This window comes from Piliocolobus tephrosceles, chromosome X (assembly GCF_002776525.5).
Source record: "Piliocolobus tephrosceles isolate RC106 chromosome X, ASM277652v3, whole genome shotgun sequence".
NCBI lineage: Eukaryota > Metazoa > Chordata > Mammalia > Primates > Cercopithecidae > Piliocolobus > Piliocolobus tephrosceles.
The window spans coordinates 85413280-85436642 of NC_045455.1; the positions used below are offsets into that span (position 1 = coordinate 85413280).

The 23363-nt window shown below is 39.6% G+C and overlaps 1 protein-coding gene across 2 annotated transcripts in view; it reads right to left on the reverse strand.

Annotated features, from left to right (window-relative positions):
* Positions 1 to 23290, reverse strand: part of USPL1 (ubiquitin specific peptidase like 1) — a 43087-nt gene extending 19797 nt beyond the window's left edge. Inside the window, exons 1-5 of one of the 2 annotated variants that reach the window (XM_023208766.2) lie at positions 22926 to 23206; positions 19759 to 19925; positions 19102 to 19230; positions 9096 to 9735; positions 2391 to 2504 (exon numbers count right to left, since the gene is read on the reverse strand). In XM_023208766.2, the coding sequence (XP_023064534.1) occupies positions 2391 to 2504; positions 9096 to 9735; positions 19102 to 19230; positions 19759 to 19857 (982 nt within the window). In that variant the 5' untranslated portion in view covers positions 19858 to 19925; positions 22926 to 23206. Of the gene's footprint in view, positions 1 to 2390; positions 2505 to 9095; positions 9736 to 19101; positions 19231 to 19758; positions 19926 to 22925 lie in introns of both variants that reach the window. The other variant, XM_023208767.1, reaches the window with a different exon arrangement.
* Between the last annotated feature and the right edge of the window lie 73 nt (positions 23291 to 23363).

The window sequence follows — 23363 nt, forward strand, 5'->3', positions numbered from 1 at the left end:
TTTTGTGATTCATTACCGCCCTTTAAATCCACATTCTAAGTAAAGATTAATTGAAAAAGCAAACAATTTACATTTCATAATCATAATATAAAATCTTCAGGTCGAAAATACATAAAGTTCTCCGTGAATTAAAATATCATGAAAGAGTTCAAAACACATGGTTAAGTAAGTTATATTTAATTAGTAAGATCTTCAGCTAAAATATAGCACCTATCCTTGAATGGGCAGTGAAACAAGAGAGGAATCCTCCTGCACTGAAAGAGCTGTATGCTTGCCCAATTATTATGATTACACAAAATAATAATTTAAAAATTCCTTCTGTTACACAGAAAATCAGGCCCATGGCGGAGGTGGAGCAAAAGATGTAACTTCGTTCCAAAAATAATTATCTGGGATAAGAAGGGCAGTGATTCAGGCTGGGGGAGAAACCATTCTTTAATTCAACTGGGAACTGAAGTAGGGACTCCAGAAGGGAAATGGTACCTGCTAAATGCACCACAAAAGCCCCTCCATCTAAACTCTAGGACCTTATGGAAAACGCTCCTTCGAAACGAGTATTTGCTCAACAGATCAGCGGCTGGGGGTGATGAACCTGGTTAACCACAAGGAGCCTGGTGAAAAGTTTTAGAGTGACAGAGTCCTACATCTTGACTGTAGTGAAGGTTACAGAGCTATACACGCTTAAAAAGGGTCTCACTATATGTAAATTATACTTTGATAAAAAGAAAAAAGAATATTCATTCCATCTCAGAGTCTATCTGATGCATAAATTAGAACAGTTCTTTAGGCCTAGAGGAGGAAACGTCAGAAATCTGGAATATGAAAAATCAGATTTTTATAAGAACAGAATATATATGTAAAAGTCCATAAAAACAAAGCAGATATACAATAATTATATATCAATTTTAATAAAATGTAGGAAAAAAGTGAAAATTAGGGGACAGAAGCATGAGTCAAAGAAATACGTCAAAAGCTGTCCAGCATGTACAAAAGACACCATGCTTCCAGATATATTATAAAATATATATATATATATATATTTTTTTTTTTTGGAGACAAGAGTCTCACTCTGTCCCCAGGCTGGAGTGCAGTGGCGCGATCTCGGCTCACTGAAACCTGTCTCCCAGGTTCAAGCGATTCTCCTGCCTCAGTCTCCTGGGTAGCTGGGACTATAGGCACGTGCCACCACACCCAGCTAATTTTTGTATTTTTAGTAGATACCGGGTTTCACCATGTTGGCCAGGATGGTCTCGATCTCTTGACCTTGTGATCTGCCTGCCTCAGCCTCCCAAAGTGCTGGGATTACAGGCGTGAGCCACCATGCCCGGCTGTATAAGTATATAAATATGTTATAAATATATTGTCAATATATTATAAAATATCATATTTTATAATGATCTGGAAGCATGGTGTCTTTTGTACATGCTAGACAAATCAGTTGCAACAACTGATTTTATTATAAAATATAAAAATCATTTTTTAATATAAGTTAAATGTCACTCATTGAGAGAAAAACTAGAAGGCACTGATATTTTACATAATATGGGTAATTACTAAGAGGGAGTATCGTATTCTGCTACTCTAACATTAATAGAAGAGTTAATACAAGAATAAAAGGAAAATAAAACAAAAAGCCCTTTCAAAACAAAAACAAACAAAAAACCCCACAGCTCCTTTTTGTAATACTAAAAAAATGTAGAAAGGTTTGGTCAGACACTCTAACTCACTTGCTGCACACCACTCCCACAGGCCAAACACCAAGTCACAGAGAACAAAGAGGTCCCATCCTGTGCCCTTTCTAAAGGTGAGGAAGCTTTCTCACAATGCCATCAGCATATTTCTCTTAATACACACTGGCCAAAACTGTACCATATGTCCATTCCCACAGCAATCACTGGTAGGGAAAAATAATTACTATGGTTGGTTTAGATGAGATTCTAAACCCTGTGTACATGTAACAATCATGTGGGGTTTCTAAAAATTACTGATTTCCTGAGCCCCATCCCTGAGATTCTAATTCAAATGCCCCTAGCATTGGCATTTACTTTTAAATTCCCTCGGTGCTTTTTAATGCACAATTGAGGTTAAAAATGCTAGATCTATCTGCTAGGAAACGTACTAGAGAAGCTATTAATGATATGCCCCCTAAAATTCTCCTGGTTCTGAGAACTGCACCCACTCTCAAGAGGTGGGACACCAGCCTGCATATTTATATAGAACGGCTCTGCCTGCAATAACCTACCCAGTGGTAGATTCCTAAGTCAGACCACTCCGATTCTCTCTCCCAAGAAGATGATCATCCAAGGTAATCAGTGTTATACTTCCTTATGATGTACATATTTCTACATGGTAGATGAGTATAATACAAGCAAGCTATACCAATTACTTACCTAATTTGCATCTAAGCTGGGGTTGAAGGCTAATGAAAATTTCATCTCTAACTTCATTCAGACAGGTCTCTATCTCTGCAAATATTTCTGAGGTAAGTTTTTTACAATCTCCATCTAAGAAAATACAAAGAACATTATCAATTCCTCATCGATGTATATCTTGCCACAGAAAACTGAGACATTCCTAAGAATGAAAGCTGAGTCAGTAAGTTCTGCAAACAGAAACAAAAAGCAAAACACAAAATTTCCTTAATTCTCTCTGTGGTATACCATATATTCCCTTAATGTATGTTATCAGCACAATATCATTAGTACTTACTGAATGGGTAAAATCTCAGGGAAAGCCTTTCTCACCCATATAATCACAGGTCTAGCAAAATAACCTTTCAGATACTACGTCTATATCTAAAACAGCTAAAGAAGTTACCTCCTTATGTGCAATTACTTATACTACAAATGATTTACTCATTTATTCCACTCTGCGTAACTTTTATTGAACTTAGCCAGGTCATAGGAACAGATAACTTTATAAGGAGTCTTAATAAAGTTACAATTATTTCCCAAACTAATACCTCGTATAGTTCTCTTCTCTGTCATTTTTGAGGGGTCTGAAGGGGTCTTCAGTGGCAACATAGTGTTTATTCGGTTCCACATCCTGCTTTGTCTACACAAATTTGCTTCATTAAAAACTCTGACCAGCCTGGGCAACAGAGTGACACCCCTATCTCTTAAAAAGAAAGCTGGGTATGGTGGTACACACCTGTAGTCCCAGCTACTCAGGAGGCTGAGGTAGGAGGATCGCTTGAGCCCAGGAGGGTTAGGGTTCTACAGGGTGCAGTGAGCCGTGATCTTACTACTGCGCTCCAACCTGGGCAAGTGAGACACTCAAAACAAAAACAAAAACAGAACAACAACAAAAAAAACTGGCTAGTTATACAGTGACTGAAACATAGCACTTGTGTGTGTGTGTGTGTGTGTGTGTGTGTGTGTGGTGTGTGTGTTTGTAGACAGGGTCTTGCTATGTTGCCTGGGCTGATCATGAACTCCTGGGCTCAAGCAATCTTGCAGCCTCAACCTTCGGAGTAGCTGGGCCTTATAGGCGCATGCCACTATACTCAGCCGAAACACTGCTTTATTTGTTCTGGTGTTAATCATTCTCCTATTGCCAAACATTTTAGTTATTTCTTTTTTCACTATTATAAATACTATCGTGATAAATACCTTTGGGCACATATCTATGTTTTGGATCACTTCTTTATGGTAATATTTATTATCTTCAAAATGGAATTACTGTGACAAGAAACTATCCAAGATTAGTAAGAAAATTATTTTGAATAAAAGACTCTACATGCATCTGACTCTACTTACTCTTAAGCTACAAATAGATCTTTTCACTCACATCTCTTATAAATAATTCATACAGCCTGATCACACTCTGCTTATATGTTTCCCTAATGAAAATATCTGGATTCTCCTGTAATATGAAATAAGCATTAACCAGAATTTTTGTTATCTGACCATGCCAAAAAACACTTACACTGCAAAGTAATGCAGCTCAAACATATAAACAACCAGATTATAAAAACTAAATTTATTCTGTAAAAAATTAGTAACAGATAAAAACATAAACTGAAAGTTAATTCCAATATTGAACTGCTGCTCTTCTGCAACAAACAACTGAACTGTCACCTACTTAACACTGGGGTTCCTGTAATTAGAGAAAGCAGAAATAGAAGAAAAGTCAAGGCAAAAATGCTTGTGAGAAACTGAATTTTAAAAATTGCAAAAAACTGTAAATGACTGACACATACAAAAAAGTTCAAAGAAAACCTACATTGAAACAAAGTATTTCTTACCAAAACCATAACGTCTTGAATGTTCTAACCAAAGGTGGTTAGAAAGCACTGAGGTATTTTTTTCTACATAATGAAAATGGAATTATATATCGGTACAACCATTCTGGAAAACTGTATTTAGCAAGACCTTTAATATTCATATTTTAGTATCTCTCCTAGGATACTAGTCAGTAATGAATTTGAAAGATATATGGATATTTGTTCTGGTGTTAATTTATAACAGCAAAAACTAGTAACAGCCTGAATGGTTAATAACAGGGAAACAATGTATAAGATCCATATAAAAGATTGTAAGACCAACTCAAAATTTTTAGCACATTAATGAATAAGAAAATACCTACAATGTCAAGCAAAGAAAGCTTGGTATGATGTCACATCTGTCCCCAAAATATATATGGCCAAGTAAGATCAGAAAAAATATGTTATCAAGACACTTCAAAAGAAGTTGAATGAAAGTAAGGATTCTTGCCCTACAAGGTAGCCGTAATAATTTTAAAAGTATGAGTGCTGGGTTAGACAAAGTAACTAAGAGGATAAAATTGAGAGTTAAGGAACAGCTGCACACATACATGAAATGTTGATACATGCTAGAGGTGGCAAGGCAGATCAAGTGAGAAAATAAAGTGGAGCTACAAAAACTGGCTATGCAAATGGAACAAAAATGGATCCTTACCTCATACCACACATCAATATGAATTCCAACTGAAAGAGGAATTTCAATGTCAAAAGCAAAACTTTGTAACTTTTCAGTGAAAATATAGGTGAATAATTTTCTGACCTTGGGAATAGCAATAATTTCTTTAAAAAGCCATAAACATTACTAGCTCCAAATGGAAAAATAAAGACTTCCCTATAAATCAAGATAGCTTAGAAAAAGTAAAAACACAAGCTGCAAATTAGGAGCAGATTCAGCAAAACATCTGATGTAACTCTAGCAACAATGATACAAGAACAAACTCATACACATCGATTAAAATGTGACAATCAATAGAACAAATAGGGATAAGATACAAAAGGCATTTCACAGAAGAGGGAACAAATATGAGCAATATATACACAGAGAGCCAACAACCTTTTCAAAATGTAGAAATGGCAAATCAAGATCACAGATGATTTTATACCACTCAAAGAGCAAAAATCTCAAGTGTGAAAATAAACCAAGGAGAATATATGGATCAGGAAGAGCTCTCATATACACTGTTAATGGGAGAACTGATTGGTACAACCACTTTGGAAAACTACTGTCATTATCTTGTAAATTTGGACACGAGAATCTGTAATTTTCCATTCCTCTGGTATACAGAAGGGAAACTCTTACACTGTGCCTCAGGAGACTTGCCCCCAAATGGTCACGGCAGCAGCATTTATAATGGCAAAAAAAAAAAAAAAAAAAATAAAACCAACTGTCCACTGACAGGTAGATGAATATACTGTTATATTTACAAAATGGAAGTATTATATAGTAATGAAAAATCAATGAGCCACAACTACAAGCAGTCCTATAAATTTTTACAAGAAAAAAAGGTCCCAGAAGACCTACTGTACAACCCCCTTGTTTAAAGTTCAAAACAAACTAAATTAGGCAATACAGTGGCCCCTCTTCGTCCATGGTTTTGCTTCCTATGATTTCAGTTACCTGAAGTCAACCATGGTCTGAAAATATTAAATGGAAAATTCCAGAAACAATTTATAAGCTTTAAATTTCAAGCTGTGTAGCATCATGAACTATCTTGCTGTCCTGCTGTCTTCCATTGGCAACGTGAATCTTCCCTTCGTCCAGTGTATCCAAGCTGTCTACACTCCCTGCCTGTGGTTCACTTAGTAGCCATCTGGGTGACGCGATCTATTGCCATGGTGTTGTAGTGCTCGTGTTCAAGGAACCCTTATTTGACTTAACAATGGCCCCAAAGCACAAGCATAGTGATGCTGGCAATTCAGATACGCCAAAGAGAAGCTGTAAAATGCTTCTTTTAAGTGAAAAGGTCAAAGTTCTCAACTTAAAGAAAAAAATCATATGCTGAGGTTGCTGAGATCTAAGAACAAATCTCTTATCCTTGAAACTGTGAAGAAGGAAAAAGAAATTGGTGCTAATTTTGCTGCCGCATCTCAACTGCTAAACTTATGGCCACAGTGCCTGATAAGTGGTAAGATGGAAAAAGCATTCAATTTGTGGGTGGAAGACACAGTAAGAAACAAGTGTTCCAATTGACAGCAACGTGTTGAGCCACATTTACTTTACTTTTTTTTTTTTTTTTTTGAGACAGAGTCTCACTCTATCACCCAGGCAGGCTGGAGTGCAGTGGTGTGATCCCAGGTTCAAGTGATTGTTCAACCGCTGCCTCCTGGGTTCAAGCAATTCTCCTGCCTCAGCCTCCCAGAGTAGCTGGACTACAGGCGTGTGCCACCACGCCTAGTCAATTTTTATGTTTTTTAGTAGAGATGGGGTTTCACCATGTTGGCCAGGCTGGTCTTGAATTCTTGACCTCAGGAGATCTGCCCGCTTCAGCTTCCTAAAGTGCTGGGATTACAGGTATGAGCCACTGCACCTGGCCCACATTTAATTTATTCTTAATTAAACTTGATCATAATTATGTAGGCATAGGGAAAAACACTATATATACAGGGTTTAGTACTATCCGTCCCCCATTATCTGAGAGGAATACCTTCCAAGACCCCAGTGGATGCCTAAAACCTTGAATAGTAACTAAACCCTTTACACATTATGCTTTTTCCTATAACTGCATACCTATGATCAAGTTTTATAATTAGGCATAGTAAGATTAACAACAACTAATAATAGAACAATTATAACAATACGCTGTAATGAAAGTTACGTGAGGCCGGGCGCAGTGGTTCAAGCCTGTAATCCCAGCACTTTGGGAGGCCGAGACGGGCAGATCACGAGGTCAGGAGATCGAGACCATCCTGGCTAACACGGTGAAACCCCGTCTCTGCTAAAAACTACAAAAAACTAGCCGGGCGAGGTGGCGGGCACCTGTAGTCCCAGCTACCCGGGAGGCTGAGGCAGGAGAATGGCGTGAACCCGGTAGGCGGAGCTTGCAGTGAGCTGAGATCCAGCCATAGCACTCCAGCCTGGGCGACAGAGCGAGACTCCGTCTCAAAAAAAAAAAAAAAAAGTTACATGAATGTGGTGTCCTCTCTCTCTCTCTCTCTCAAAATATATTAGTGTACTATACTCATCTACTTTCAGACCTTGGGTTAAATGAAACCAAGAAAAGTACAACTGTGATAAGCGGAGACTACTGTATACTGTTTAGATATATACATGTAAGAAAAACTGAGAAAAGATGGAATGATAAAACACACTCAGATGATGATTACTTATGGGGGGAGGTAGAGAATGGGATGAGAGGAACACATAAGTAAATGTAAGTTATTGGGAGCGTCTTAATTCTTCATACGTTGGGAGGTGGGTTCATAAGTATGCTATTTTACAGAGAATAAAATGAAAAACATATCCCTTAGGGTGACAAGAGATCTTAGGAGGTTGTGTGATTATGGGTGATTTTTATTCACTTCTTCATTCTGCTTTTCAGTACACTTAAAACTAACCACTATTATCCTGACAGGCTAAGTAAGATAGAAGCACAGTCTCACAGTTTTGAAAAAGACTGCCTAGGCCGGGTGTGGTGGCTCACGCCTGTAATCTTAGCACTTTGGGAGGCCAAGGCAGGCAGATCATGAGGTCAGGAGTTCAAGACCAGCCTGACCAACATAGTGAAACCCTGTCTCTACTAAAAATACAAAAATTAGCCGGGCCTGGTGGCAGGCACCTGTAGTCTCAGCTACTCATGAGGTTGAGGCAGGAGAATTGCTTGAACTTGGGAGGCGGAGGTTGCAGTGAGCTGAGATTATGCCACTGCATTCCAGCGTAAGGAACAGTGAGACTCCCTCTCAAAAAAAAAAAAATCACAATAGCAAAGACTTGGAACCAACCCAAATGACTATCAATGATAGACTGGATAAAGAAACTATGGCACATATACACCACAGAATACTATGCAGCCATTAAAAAGGATGAGTTCATGTCCTTTGCAGGGACATGGATAAAGCTGGAAACCATCATTCTCAGCAAACTAACACAAGAACAGAAAACCAAACACCACATATTCTTACTTATAAGTGGGAGCTGAACAATGAGAACATATGGACACAGGGAGGGGAACATCACACAATGGGGCCTGCTGGGGAGTGGAGGGATTGGGGAGAGATAGCATTAGGAGAAACACCTAATGTAGGTGACAGGTTGTTGGGTGCAACAAACCACCATGGCACACGCATACCTATGTGACAAAACTGCACGTTCTGCACATGTACCCCAGAACTTAAAAAAAAAAAAAAAAAGACTGACTTTAGGGCTGTCAGGATAATGTAACTGGTATTATCTCAAGCTTCGTGATACTGTTCCTGGGCTCCTTGCTCCTAGGCCTCCAGAAAACAGAAGCAATGGACGGTATCTTTCCCACATGCTGGGAGACAAAACTCAACATTAATGTTTTTAAGGAGTAAAGACAAATAGGCTGGAATGGTGGCTCATGCCTGTAATCCCAGTACTTTGGGAGGCCAAAGCAGGAAGGGTGCTTGAGCCCAGGAAATCAAGTCCAGCCTGGGCAAGATAGGGAGGCCCCCATCTCACTATCTTAGCTGGGTATGGTGGTGCACGAATGTAGTTCCAGCTACTTGGGAGGCTGAGGTGGGAGGCTCATTTGAGCAGGGGAAGTCAAGGCTGCAAGGAGATGTGATCACACCAGTGCACTCCAGCCTGGGTGCCAGAGTAAGACCCTGCCTCCAAATAAATAAATAAGTAAATAAAAATATTAGTACCAACCTTTAACGCCACTCAACTGATTGGTATACAGAAGTGTATTTGCTTGATTATATTTTGTAAACAACCGCCAGAATATAGATTCCTCCTTTGAGCACAGTCCAGTCACGGTGTTCTTTAACTCTTCCAAGTGCACCAAAGCTGACAGGATACAGTCTAACCAACAGAGAGCATAAGCATTTTTCCACTGGACACATAAAGTCTGGGGAAATGATGTACATTTGCTCTCCAACGGCATTTCCGGTTTAGATGTACATCCTTCATTTTGAGGGGAAAGTCCGTCAGTTCCAGAGACATCAACTGTAGCAGGATCTTTTGTAGTAACCATACCAACAGTATCAGCTTTCAAAATCTCATTTCGCTCCAAGGAATCAGCTGTCCTAATTGGATTCTGTTGACCACTACTATCAGGTAAGTTTGATGAGCTTTCATCATATACTTCTCCATTATGCTTGCTGTTCAAAATCTGTTCACCATCAGTAACAATATGATTTCTAGTCTTTTTGGAATTTGCTAAAAGAAACGAATCTTTATAGCTGCTTTCCATACTTTTCCTTTTCTGAGGCTTATGTGGAGTGTGACATTCTTCCGAATCAGGAGAAATTAGGTTATTAAGTGATTTAGAGCCCAAAGGATAGATGCACTGGAAAATAAAAATAAAATGATAAAAACGACAAAAATTCAAATAACTTCGTTTTATAGTTTTCATATCATGAAAAACATGTATAGAATTTTAGCGTTAATTTGATGACAGGTTATATTTATACACATAAATTTGAAAAAATTAGAGACAAACTACTTAATCAAAAATTGGGCCTCCAAAAGAATTTTTCAGTTTAATTTGAACAATCAAGGGTTTAATCTGAGTTACGCAAGGGTAAGCTAATAAGGAAAACATATTTTTGCTTTAATAAAAATCTAATGTTAAGTGAATTTAAAATTTTCCACAATGTAAAGAAACACTCTACAAGGAATGTTACTCTTTTGGGACAGACACATTACACTACACATTTTAAAAGTATTTTCAAATTAAAAGTGCATGGAGTAATTTCTATGTCTCCTATATTTTGAAACTGAATATGCATCTCAGAGCACTGCTGTTTTACATCTTTATTGGGTTTAGAGTCCAACTGGCTGAATTTTAATGACTTCATCAAATCTTACTGTGCATTAATACAATACATATCACTAAAAGAATCAACGGATCTTTCCTAAGTTTAAAAACTACCAGAATATTTTCAATAAAAGATCTGCTTTTTAAATATGCCTTATTTTTCAGGTGGGCATGGCAGTACACTCCTGTATTCCCAGCTACTTGGGAGGCTGAGGTGGGAGGACTGCTTAAGCCCAGGACTTGGAGGCTGCAATGAGCTATGATTACCCCACTCTATTGCTCCAGCCTGGGCAATAGAGCAAGACCCTGTCTCTAAAATAGTAATAATAATGATAATAATAAATTAATGCCTCATTTTACACAAGTATGGTAGACTACTATCTTGATGGCCCTCCTAAGACTAGAGAACTACATCTCCTGGTAATTTATGCCCTCCTGCAGCCAGTCCCTGCACTGTACAGAGTTGGCTTGGCCATGTGACTAGCTTTGAAGGAACATTAGCACACATGATATACATAGAGGCCTGATAAGCACTGGCTCAGGAGGACAAGCCCTTCTTCTGGAACACTCCTTCTTAGTCCCAGTTATCACACTGTGAAGAGCCCAGTTGGCCTCATGGAGAGAACCTCATGGAAAATAACTGAGACCCCTGGCTGACTACTTGAGCTCAACTGCCAGCTATCAGCTAGTACCAACTGCCAGCCATGTGGACATTTCAGCTGTCCCAGCTGACATGGTATGATGTAAAAGAATTCCTTAGTCAACTCACATAATCATATGAAATAATAAATGAAGCCACTAAAATTTTTCTTTGAGACAGGGTCTGGCTCTGTCATCCAGGCTGGAGTATAGTGGCACGATCCCAGCTCACTGCAACCTCTGGCTCCTGAGCTCAAGAGAACCTACAACCTCAGCCTCCCAAGTAGCTGGTACTACAGGCACCTGCCAAGGTATTTTCTGTAGAGACAAGGTTTCACTACATGGCCCAGGCTGCTCTCAAACTCCTGAGTTCAAGCAATCTGCATGCCTTGGCCTCCCAAAGTGCTGGAGTTCCAGATATGAGCTACCGTGCCCAGCCACCATTAAAATTTTTGAGCGACTAAGTTGCAGGGTGATTCGTTTCACACCAACAGGTAACTGAAATGCACTAAATCCACTCAGATAGCATCTTCTACCAATTGAACATTACTCTCATAATACTGTACTTACTATGAAATTCTTTAGTATAAATGGACAAGTTCTAGATTCTTCTGACCTTCCACCTAGCTGCAGTCACCATCAACTAACAACCTGTCAACATTATGCTTTGAGATTACTTCCTAAGTCCTACCATATGTCAGAAAACTGAGAATCCTTTAAAAATAGCATGTATGTATTCAAAGCATCATAAAAAGGTACATATACAAAAAAACCTCTAAAGCTGAATCTCGAAGAGATACCTGCACACCCACATTCATTGCAGCATTACTCCCAATACCCAAAAAGTGAAAGCAACTCAAACATCTGCAGATAAGTGAATGGATAAAGAAAATGTGGCATACACATACGGTGGAATATTATTCAACCTTAAAAATAAGGAATTCCTCCTGTCCTTTGCAGGGACATGTACGAAGCTGGAAACCATCATTCTCAGCAAACTAACACAGGAACAGAAAACCAAACACTGCATGTTCTCACTCGTAAGTGGGAGCTGAACAATGAGAACACATGGACACAGAGAGGGGAACATCAGACACCGGCGCCTGTCTTGGGGTAGGGAGGTAGGAGGATAGGGGAGGGACAGCATTACCTAATGTAGATGACAGGCTGAGGGGTGCAGCAAACCACCATGGCACGTGTATACCTATGTAACAAGCCTGCATGTTCTGCACATGTATCCCAGAACTTAAAGTATAATAAACAGAAATACACTGGAGATTAAAACTTAAAAAAAAACAAAACAAAAAGTAAGGAACTCCTATCACATGCTACAACATGGATGAATCTTGAGGACATTATGTCAAGCGAAATAAGCCAGTCACAAAAAAAGGCAAATACTGTATGATTCCGTTTATATGAGGTACTGAGTCAGATTCATAGAAACAGAAACTAGAGGCCGGGTGCAGTGGCTCAAGCCTGTAATCCCAGCACTTTGGGAGGCTGAGGCAAGAACACCTGAGGTCAGGAGTTCGAGACCAGCTGGCCAACATGGTGAAACCCTGTCTCTACTAAAAATACAAAAAAAAAAAAAAATTAGCCAGGCATGGTGGCATGCCCCTGTAGTCCCAGCTACTCAGGAGGCTGAGGGAGGAGAACTGCTTGAACCCACAGGCAGAGGTCGCAGTGAGCCGAGATCGCACCACTGCACTCCAGCCTGGGCGACAGAGCAAGACTCGAGACTCCGTCTCAAAAGAAAAAAAAGAAACAGACACTAGAATGGTTGCCAGAAGCTGGGGGAGAGGAAAATGGGAAGTAGTTGTTTAATGGGTACAGAGTTTCAGTTTTGCAAGATGAAAAAAAGTTCCAGAGATCTGCTGCACAAGTGAATATACCTAATACTCCTGAACTCTATACTTAAAAATGGTTAAGATGATAAATTTTTTGACAATTTAAAAATCAAAACAAATTTTTTTTTTTTTTTTTGAGACGGAGTCTCGCTCTGTCGCCCAGGCTGGAGTGCAGTGGCCGAATCTCGGCTCACTGCAAGCTCAGCCTCCTGGGTTTATGCCATTCTCCTGCCTCAGCCTCCCAAGTAGCTGAGACTACAGGCGCGCACCACCCTGCCCGTCTAGTTTTTTTGCATTTTTTAGTAGAGACGGGGTTTCACCATGTTAGCCAGGATGGTCTCGATCTCCTGACCTCGTGATCCGCCCGTCTCGGCCTCCCAAAGTGCTGGGATTACAGGCTTGAGCCACCGCGCCCGGCCAAATTTTTTTAAGAGAAAAAAAAATCCTGAGCTGAAAACCCTTTGTGAATCTCAAGCAGTCAAGACTATGGTATATGCATCCTACTTATACCTCTACTTTATTCAAAACAGTAATAAACCTTTAGTTCCAAAAGAATGTATATTTAAAAGAAAAAAAAAAAACAAAACAGTAATAAACCATAAGAGGCCCCAGAACTGCAAAACTTAGTGATTTCCACCCACACTCTTTGCAAGTGTCTTCACTGACTTTTCTTTATATAATCTGTGCTCCCACCATAGGCCAATCTGGAATATAATTTGTCCTTGCCCTGATTTTTCCCTTATAAATTAATGATTTCAGATTTTTATCTTTTTCTTTTTATGAAATTTTGTTGCCTCTTTCCACATGTTCTAAAGATTTGTATTTCTTTATACCTGACTTGTTTCTATTTACAGTGAACAGGTATCATTTTTATAACTAGAATAAAGCTTTTAAGCTGTCTTCAAAAAAGTCATAGAAATATACACACAGCATTAGTATTTTAGCCCAGCACAACCATCTATTATCATTTAAAAGCCAATGCCGAAAAAAACCTAATCCTGTCTCTTTCACTGAGTTTTGGAGCAGCTTAAGCAAATTCCTGTACTTATTCTTGTGAAATAGGAGAAAGGAAAACATATCATGTCTTCTTATATAAGTAATTATCAACAAGGTATGGCCAAAGACAAATTATAATAATAATGTATTCGTTTTACAAACGGAGAAAACAAAAAAATGTTTTATTTGATTACTTAACCTTAATGATTTAAAAACTTTATTATAAATTTCATGGGTTTTTAAAAAAGACTAATAAAATGTTCCAAAGTAAACGCTGAATGACAGACTACTCCACGAAAAAAAAAAAAAAGTTAAAACTTCCTGTTTAAAAACACTTGAGAGTTTCAATTTGGTATAATTTTGGACCAATCTTGAATATTAGTGTTTTTCACAAATCAAGGAACATTTTAATGTAAAGACCTGATTAAAAGGGGTTTTCCAAATGGTTCTTTGCAATTTATAGCACAGTAAACTCCAAATTTTATAACAGAACTCTTTGGAAATAATTTGATTCAGAGGACTTATACAGGGATCAGCAGAGTTTACTGATAAAAAGCTAGATGATAAATATTTAGATTTTATGAGCCACATAGTCTGTGACAACTACCCAACTCTGTTGTTGTATGCAAAAGAAGCCATGAACAATACATAAATGATTGAGCATGGCTATGTTCCGGTAAAACTTTATTTATGAACATTGAAATTTGAATTTCATTTAATTTTCACTTATTATGAAAGGGTATTCCTTTTTTTGTTGTTGTTGTTTGAGATAGTCTCCTCTGTCACCCAGGCTGGAGTGCAGTGGCTCAAATCTTGGCTCACTGCAACCTCTGCCCCTGGCTTCAAGCGATTCTCCTGCCTCAGCTTCCCAAGTAGCAGGGATTACAGGCACATGCCACCACACCTGGCCATTTTGGATTTTTAGTAGAGACGAGGTTTCACCATGTTGGCCAGGCTGGTCTCAAATTCCCGACCTCAAGAGAATCCACCCGCCTCAGCCTCCCAAAGTGCTGGGATTACAGGTGTGAGCCACCGCACCCGGCCCTTCTTTTGATTTTTTTCTGACATTTTTTCTTTTGATACTTTCCTAACCATTTAAAAAACATAAAAATCATTCCTTGCTTGTGCATCATACAAAATGTTTGCTCACCCCTGGTGTAAAGCAATCTACTTCATAAAGTACACTGGGCTCTCATTGCTGACTAGAAATTAAAAAAATAATAATAAATTACTCACGTTCCTTTTAATATTTCCAAAGTATATACCTAAAATTCTTGATAATATATTTTTTGCCTTATCACTTAAAAAAGAATGCTTCCAAAACCAAAAGTCCGGGCCAGGCGTGGTGGCTCACCCCAGCATTTTGGGAGGCCGAGGTGGGTGGATCACCTGAGGTCAGGAGATCAAGATCATCCTGGCCATAGTGAAACCCCATCTCTACTAAAAATACAAAAATTAGCTGGGCGTGGTCACGCATGCCTGTAATCTCAGCTACTCAGGAGGTTGAGGCAGAAGAATCCCTTGAACCATGGAGTCGGAGGCTGTGGTGAGCCAAGATCGTGCCACTGCATCCCAGCCTGGTGACAGAGCAAGACTCTGTCTCTCAAAACAAAACAAAACAAAACAAACAAAATTAAAAATCCATGTAGTACAGGCCGGGCGTGGTGGCTCAAGCCTGTAATCCCAGCACTTTGGGAGGCCGAGATGGGCGGATCATGAGGTCAGGAGATTGAGACCATTCTAGCTAACACGGTGAAACCCTGTCTCTACTAAAAACTACAAAAAAACTAGCCGGGCGAGGTGGCGGGCGCCTGTAGTCCCAGCTACCAGGGAGGCTGAGTCAGGAGAATGGCGTGAACCCGGAAGGCGGAGCTTGCAGTGAGCTGAGATCCCGCCACAGCACTCCAGCCTGGGTGACAGAGCGAGACTCCATCTCAAAAAAAAAAAAAACAACAAAACAAAACTCCATGTAGTACATCTAACTTTAACAGCCAAAAACCTACCTCCTGAGGACTAGGACTTCTCTATTCTTAGTCTGATCTTCTCCCCAAAACCTTGCTCTTCCAGGTCTTCCCAGTTCAGTAATTAGCGATTCCATTCTTCTAATTTTTTAAGCCAAAAATCTTGGAACCATCCTTGATTCCTCTTTCCAACCCCATATTCCAATCTTTCAGCAAATCCTGTTGGCTTTACCTTCAAAGTATAAATAAACTCCAACCATGCCTCAACACCTCTGCCACCACCCTCTACCCCAGAATACTGCAACTGCCTTTGACTAGTCCAAAGGGGAAAAAGCTTTTTTCCTTTCTACTCATCAATCTAAATAAAAAGAAAGAGAGAGGAGCTTTTAAAAAGAAAGTGACATTTATTCAGGAATCAAGTATTCCAATGGGAATACACATGCCATAGTAAACTGTGTTCAGGGAGATAAGGGAAGACAAAAGGTTTTTAAAGGAAAACGAGGAGGATCACATACTTGTTTTGAGATTATTACCCTTGGCTACATGGATCAATAACAAGGATGACACCAGTCCACGGCTGGACCAGGCAGTTGTTGGGCAGATGTTCTTGCAGAAGTATCTTCTGTGTAAGTGATGACGGTCTTTGTGCAAGGCTGTGGTTTTTGCAGTCTTTTGGGATATTTTGGTATTTATGCATGAAAGCTCTCTCTTCATAGCCTTTCCTGGCTCTATTTGTCTTTTTTTTTTTAATAGAGACAGGGTCTCACACTCTGTCATCCTGGCTGGAATGCAGTGGCACAATCATAGCTCACTGCAGCCTGGACCTCCTGGGTATGGTGCTGTGCAGCTGCAGTCCCCCTCCCAAGTAGCTGGGACTACAGACGCACACCACCATGCCCAGCTAATTTAAAATTTTTTTTAGAGACAAGGCCACACTATGTTGCATAGGCTGGTCTCCATTTCCTAGGATCAAGCAATCCTCCTGCCTGCCTCAGTCTCCCAAAGTGTTGGGATTACAGTTGTCAGCCACTTGCCTGACCAGGCAGGAAGTTTTTTTTTGGAACACAAATGACTCCATTTGGATTCTGACAATTTTCATATATTCTATCCTCCCAGCACAGTTTTGTGACCAGAGGTGTGGGGGCTTTTTCCCCACACCAAGCAATTCTCCAGAGGACACCAAATGGGTATCCTATAATCCAATTCCATTTTGATGTTATCTACCTAGAGACCGTGTCAGATCCTACAGGTTGAGGGCTCGGTTCCACGACTCCCTTCACTTCAGATGCCAATCCCACATCCAGAACACCAGTATATCTGACTGACTGGCTACAAAGGTTCCCACTCCTGCTTCTTGGGCATAACTAGTTTGCAAGGACGGCTCACAGAACTCAAACACGTACGTTTACTGGTTTATCCTAAAGGATATTCTAAAGGATACAGATGAAGAAATGAGTAGGGCAAGGTACGGGGCAGAAGAGGTGTGAAGCTTCCCCTTCCTCTCGGCACACCACCTCCCACATGGCACCAGCCCCTCCAGCAACCCAGACACTCATCAAATCCAAATCTTGATATTTTTATACAGCGTAATCTCCAGCCCCTCCACTCCTTTCCTGGAGGCCTGCAGGTGGGGCTAAAAGTTCTCACTCATTAATTCTCCAATCATGTGGGCTTTCCAGCTACTTGCCCCATCTGAGGCTACCCATGGCTCCATCCTAGGTCACCACATTAGTATGAACCCCAGTGTTAGCCAACAGGCTCATTATGAATAACAGGACACTCTTGTCACTCAGGAAATTCCAAGAGTTTTAGCTCTGTGACAGAAACCAGAGGCAAGGACCAAATATAATTCATATTATACTATAACTAATCTCCCTGCTTTAGATCTTGCCCATTACATATATTTTCAACAGTGCAGCCACAGTAATGCTTTTAACACTGAAGTCAACTTGTGTCACTCCTCTGCCAACATCTCTGCCATGGTTCCTGGTTCCACCCATAGTAAAAGCCAGAAAGCTTACAATGGCCTATAAGACCCTACTTGGCCCAGCTCCCCCATTATTTTTCTGATCCACCTTCTATTGCCCTGCTGGTTTCATTGCAGTAGCACAAATATCACAGGCAGCCTCCATTCTCTCAGGGTCTCCCTGGAACTTGCTTCCCCTGCCTAGCAAGCTCACTGCTCTTCACCTCTTTCAGGCTTTTGCTCGAATTTCACTTTCTCATTGAAGCATTGCCCTCACCAACTTAATTAAAATTGCAAACTCCCCCTACTTTGGCATTCCAGTACCTACTGCCTTATTTTTCTCCACAGCACTTTTTATCACATGACACAGAAACACATATTTGTTTATTGTCTTTCCCACTCTACAACATAACCTCCTTAAGGGCAAGAAATTTTTGTTTTATTATTGTATCCTAACATTGTATCTGGAACAATGCCAAACAGTGACACTCATAAAAAAATTATTGAATATATGCATAAAGAAATTTATATTTGTAGACATGCCTGGGATTACTTTACTTCAAATTATACCCAGCATAAGTATCTATTAACAACCACGTGATTAAGTCTAGTATTTTCCAAACCTGGCTGGCTGATGATCAGACTCATCCTCAAATGTTACAAAACCACAGAATTCTGGGCCAACTCTACTGAACCAGCATCTGGGGTTGATACTCAGAAATTTATTAAAAGCACTCTAGGTAATTCTGATGAACTGTTAATTTTTTGCTGGAATAAACAGATCCAAAATTAGAAGTCTGTATTCCAACCGCAGCTCTGCCACTGTATCAGGATCCTATGTTCCTAAACCCTCTGAAATCCATCTATTTTCTTATTCATGAAATAGGAATACAAATCCTGCAAAGTTCTGAGAATTAAATGTGTATGAGACAGTCTCATAAACTGTCAAATACAATAAAATGTGGAGTATTATAGAATTTAATGAGCTGCTATATAAAAGCTGTACCAGTGGGTACAAATTACTGTAATTTTAAAAGCTATCTAGAGCTTCTAAAAGGGTCTTTTAGAATTTACAAGATTCTATGTTCTATTTGGTTCAGAGTATATATACTGGTTTTAGACTAACCAATTTTCAAAATAATCTTCCAGGTACATTAGAGATTCGCAACTTTTCCCATCAGTTGCAAAGATAAACCAAAGAGATGAGAGAGTAACTACTAGATGCTAATAGCTAACAAAGACCTCCAAAAGGTTAAAAAAAAGAACTTGAAATGTATTTTCTCCTCTCTCAAGTCAAACAGCAATAAAAACAAAGATCTTTATGCAACCAGGGAAAGGTAGGTGGAAAAATAACATTGTATACCACACAGATTTAGAAACTGAGATTACATATTAAAAATCCAGCCTAAAAAACAAAAAATGAGTAAACTTTTAAAAAAACAAAAAAGAAAAATCTTATATATACTATATAAGATTAATACTTTACCTGCAGATCCTCACACAAAAAGATAGATTCTTGAAAACTAATTCGGTAAGTCTTTAAGGCTTTTAACTTTCCCTTCTCTCTACAAGCAGGGCAATACCCATCTGATGGAACTTTAGCTGAATCATAATTCTAAAAGAGAAATAAAGCAAATTAAAATACAGACATTCCTAGAATAATTCAAAATATTAAAAGTTAGATGGAAAGGTAACCAGAAAAAATTATAATTTTCTATTACAAGTATCCTGGCAAGATATTTTAAATATGGCAAATAAAAGAAATGCATATAAGCCTTTAAATACAGCTATTATTCCAGAAAGAATTATGTTATGGTTTTAAATATTAAATGTTAAATGTTAAGAATAGCATCAATTTTATTTGCAAGAAAAAAAGTAACATCAACTACCAGGGAGATTTTATGTACCATATTTTCAAAGAACAGTAAATCATAAGGTCTATGTTTTATTTCCACTTTCATGTATCAATAAAACACAAGAGAGGTAAAAACATTAAAACAATCTTTCGCCATTACTATAAGATTTCCGTGGAAGACACTATTTTTTTAGAAGTTAACTGGTAACATCAAAATTGAATTTAAGTCTCAAAAATACAGAAAAAAAAAAAAAACTTTGCACTCAGGCAAAAAATAAGTTCACTAACTTTTCCCAAATACCCCACCATGTGGAGTGAAGATATCCCTATATCAGTCCCTGGTCCAATCACTGGCAAACCATTTCCAATCTTCGGAGAATCCATCATTCCGAGTCATTGGCTAATTTATGTCACTTGAGACATGTCAATATCACTAACGATTTTTTCAATGAACCCTGGAAAAAAAAAGTCAATATACAATTAAATAAAAATTCTATTTACTATAAAAAAGAACCATGCTATTTTACAAGACATATATATTAAGTAGATTTTGAGGGCTATATGTCCTGGAATAAACATATTCTAAAATTATAATCTTGAAGTGCAAATGATACCTACATTTACAAACCTAGCAAATTTGTGAACAGAGGGCAGTGACCAGTTTTCATAGCAGACTCATTTGTGAACAAATTAAATAAAACTTGCAGCAGAGGTAGCTACTATTTAAGGCAAACTATATTGACCAGAATTGGAAAACCTAACTTCTTAGAGTCTATGTACACTTTGAAACAAATATGCCAGCATTATACAGAGAAAAACCCCAGATCCATTGTGCCACTATCTGACAGGAACAAAAGAAACAATGAACCATCTATTCCATACATTCCTATTGTTTTCAACTACCAAGAACATGAATACTCATCAGTTGGGAAAAATACTACAATACTACTTATTAAAAGCTGCTAACAAATTATTATTTGTAAATGATCTAATTTACACCACATTTAACTGCTTCTGTTATCAGAACAAAAATATAAACACCGTCCTAGTACAAATTACATATGTGGCAAGCTTGTTTTGAGCTTAGTCCCATGGCGTAGAACTACATTTAATAGAGTAAAAATTACGAGAGACCGGAGCTCAGTGTAAGCAAAAAATAATTAAGAGTATTTTAATTGTGGGTTTACAATTATAGGAAAATCAAATACAGGAGACCTTTAGGGCAGAGGAGAATTACCACTTAGCAGAAATGTTGTAAAATAATTCTAGGCATAAGTCTTTCCCAAATCCGAATCCATGATTCTATGACACCCATCTCCTGGGAATCGATGGCTCATAATTCACTTTAAAAGCTAATTATGCTATTCTGGTTCAGCTGTAGAAACTTCACAAACCTTTCAAGCCAAGGAATAACTTCAAAAATAAAACTGCTTTTTAAAGAAAATCAGTGAATCTTAAGTTTCTATTCCTTTAGAAATAACCGTAAGACAGCGTTTCTCAACTGCAACATCACAGATAACTTTGACCAAATAATTGTTTATGAAGGCTGTCCTATGCACTGACGATGTGTAGCAGCGTCACTGACCTTTACCCTCTAGATCCAACAGCCAAAAGTTTCCTGACTTGCCAAATGTCCCCCGGTAGGCAAAATCACCCCTTCTGGTGAGAACTACTGATGCTAACTTTTTTCTTTCTTTTTAGGCACAGACAACTTATTACCCTTTGGCTGGTTCTATTTATAATCTACTTACAAAAGGGAACAATGTAGGAGTCAAACTTCCACGGTTCCTGCTTCGCAGGCTTTGTACCTGTGGATGTTGGTTCCGAAACTTACTTGTAAAATTAGTTTCTTCTAAGAATTAAATGAGATACAGCATGTAAAAAGTTTAGCACCTGACAAATTAAAGCTACTATTTGGTGCTCATGTTATACTTCATTCTGCGTAGAGAAGCAGTACACGTTGTATCATTCTGCGGTACTCTCAAATAGGAAACTAGTAGGCTATGTACCTTGAATAAACTGTTTTTGATGAAAATTTCCAACTACCTGAGGGAACCTAGAAAACTTTTTCAAATCAAACGGTTTTCTCTTTGTCTCTCTCAATTATAAAATATAAAGAGCCTCCAAATCTGCTCTCCTGATTCCGTCACCCAACATTTCAGCGGGAAAAAGATAGGCTGGTGGTTGAAATCCTGAATATAAGAATCCCCCAAAAGAAAATTCATTTACTACCAGAGGTTTATTTGTCCATACGGGGGACATAAAAAAAATACCAGAGGTGGGCTCCCCAGGTCTTCTTCCAAATACAATTCACTTTGAGTTACATACAAAATTCTGGGGTGGATTTTACAACTTAATTTGACCCTAAGTAGCTGCTCTTCCTCCCTTCAAAAACAATCTGCTCCTCCTTCCCAGATCGCACTTAAATGTGGGCGTCTCCATCCTTCGAAACACACAGGCTAGAAAGTCTGAGTTGTTCCCTATTCCTTATTTCCCTGTTCGCACAGTAAGTCACCAAATTCTGTGGACAGTCTCAAATCTCTACCTCTTTCCCTTCCATACCACTGTCAAAATGATGCCACCATAAGATAAGTCTAAGCCTGTCAATGCTTAGCTTAAAATTCTCTATTTACTCCAGCCTGATTACAGCAAAGTCCGTCAAAACAGCCCATTATAACCTAAAGGTAGTACTATAACCTAAAGCTCATTGTACTGTGAAAACAACCCAGCTTTCCAGTTCTATCTTCCTCAGCTCTACTTCACCCCCAGCATCTTTCTTCTAATATCCCCTTTTCATACTTCTGTGGGCCACTTATACTCCAGAAGCCTTAATGTGAATTATTAGCCAAGCATGAAGCCAGTTATATAGCACAATGAAAGTGTCAAGCTGGCCCTGGGAACTGCAGAAACTATGCAATTAAACTTAATTCACACTCCTGAGTGCAAAATGGAGAAACCCAGGGAAACAGCTGTTCGAAGAGGGGGCCTTATACCCACCCATTTGAGCTTGCCGAGCGAGTAGGCTCGGCACGTGAACTGTCAAGAGCGAGGCCACAACCGACCTGGAAGCCGAGGAACAGGGTCGGCTTTCTGCACCCAGCCCTGTCTGGTACCAAACCCAACTATCTTGAATCAGAGACTAACAGCACCAAAGGAGGTAAGTTTCAACACCCAACCTAAGAAGCCCCAAGAGGCGGAGGGTCCGTTAACCCTGCCCAACTCAACGCTCGTTGGAAAACGAAAACAAACTCTGGTTTCTCTTCAGCGTTCACCTCTCTGAGCCCAAACGGATCTGTAAGTCCAACTCTATACTTTAATCATCAATCTTTCCCACTTGAACCTCGTCCCAGCCCAGCCCACCCTTTCAGCGCGCCGACTACCCCATAGGTCATCCCAGCTCTGTTTCTTTTCCCAATTTCGGGAGCGGAAAGAAACCCCTCCCTCTTCTCCGTTACCTGCCGCGGGCACTTCCCCTTCTTGGTACCGGGTCGATCGGAACTCTTGTTCCAGCTTGACCTCCACCCTAGTTGCAACGTTCAACCCACGTTCCCCTCGGACTGCTCCTCCCCCACTCGCGTCTCCACTAGGAAGGCGGCTTCCGGCTTCAGTCCGCAGTAAAAGAGTCCTCCTTCCTGCTGCACGCAGGGCCTGAAAGAACGGATGCGTGGCGGGGAAGGTGAAGACATGAGCACTTCCGGTTGCGCTCCGCAGAGGCGTGGCTGTCCGCCCTGTGGCCGCAGACGCAGTTGCGACTGCGGCGACGAGGAGGGGCGGGGCCGGTGGTTGTTGAGCCCGCCATGTGTGAGTGGCTGGGTTTGGGGAGGCGACGTTTCTGGAAGCTGCTGGAAAGCGCCCGAGTGGCGGAGGTGGCGCCAGCGGCCAGGGGGTGGGGC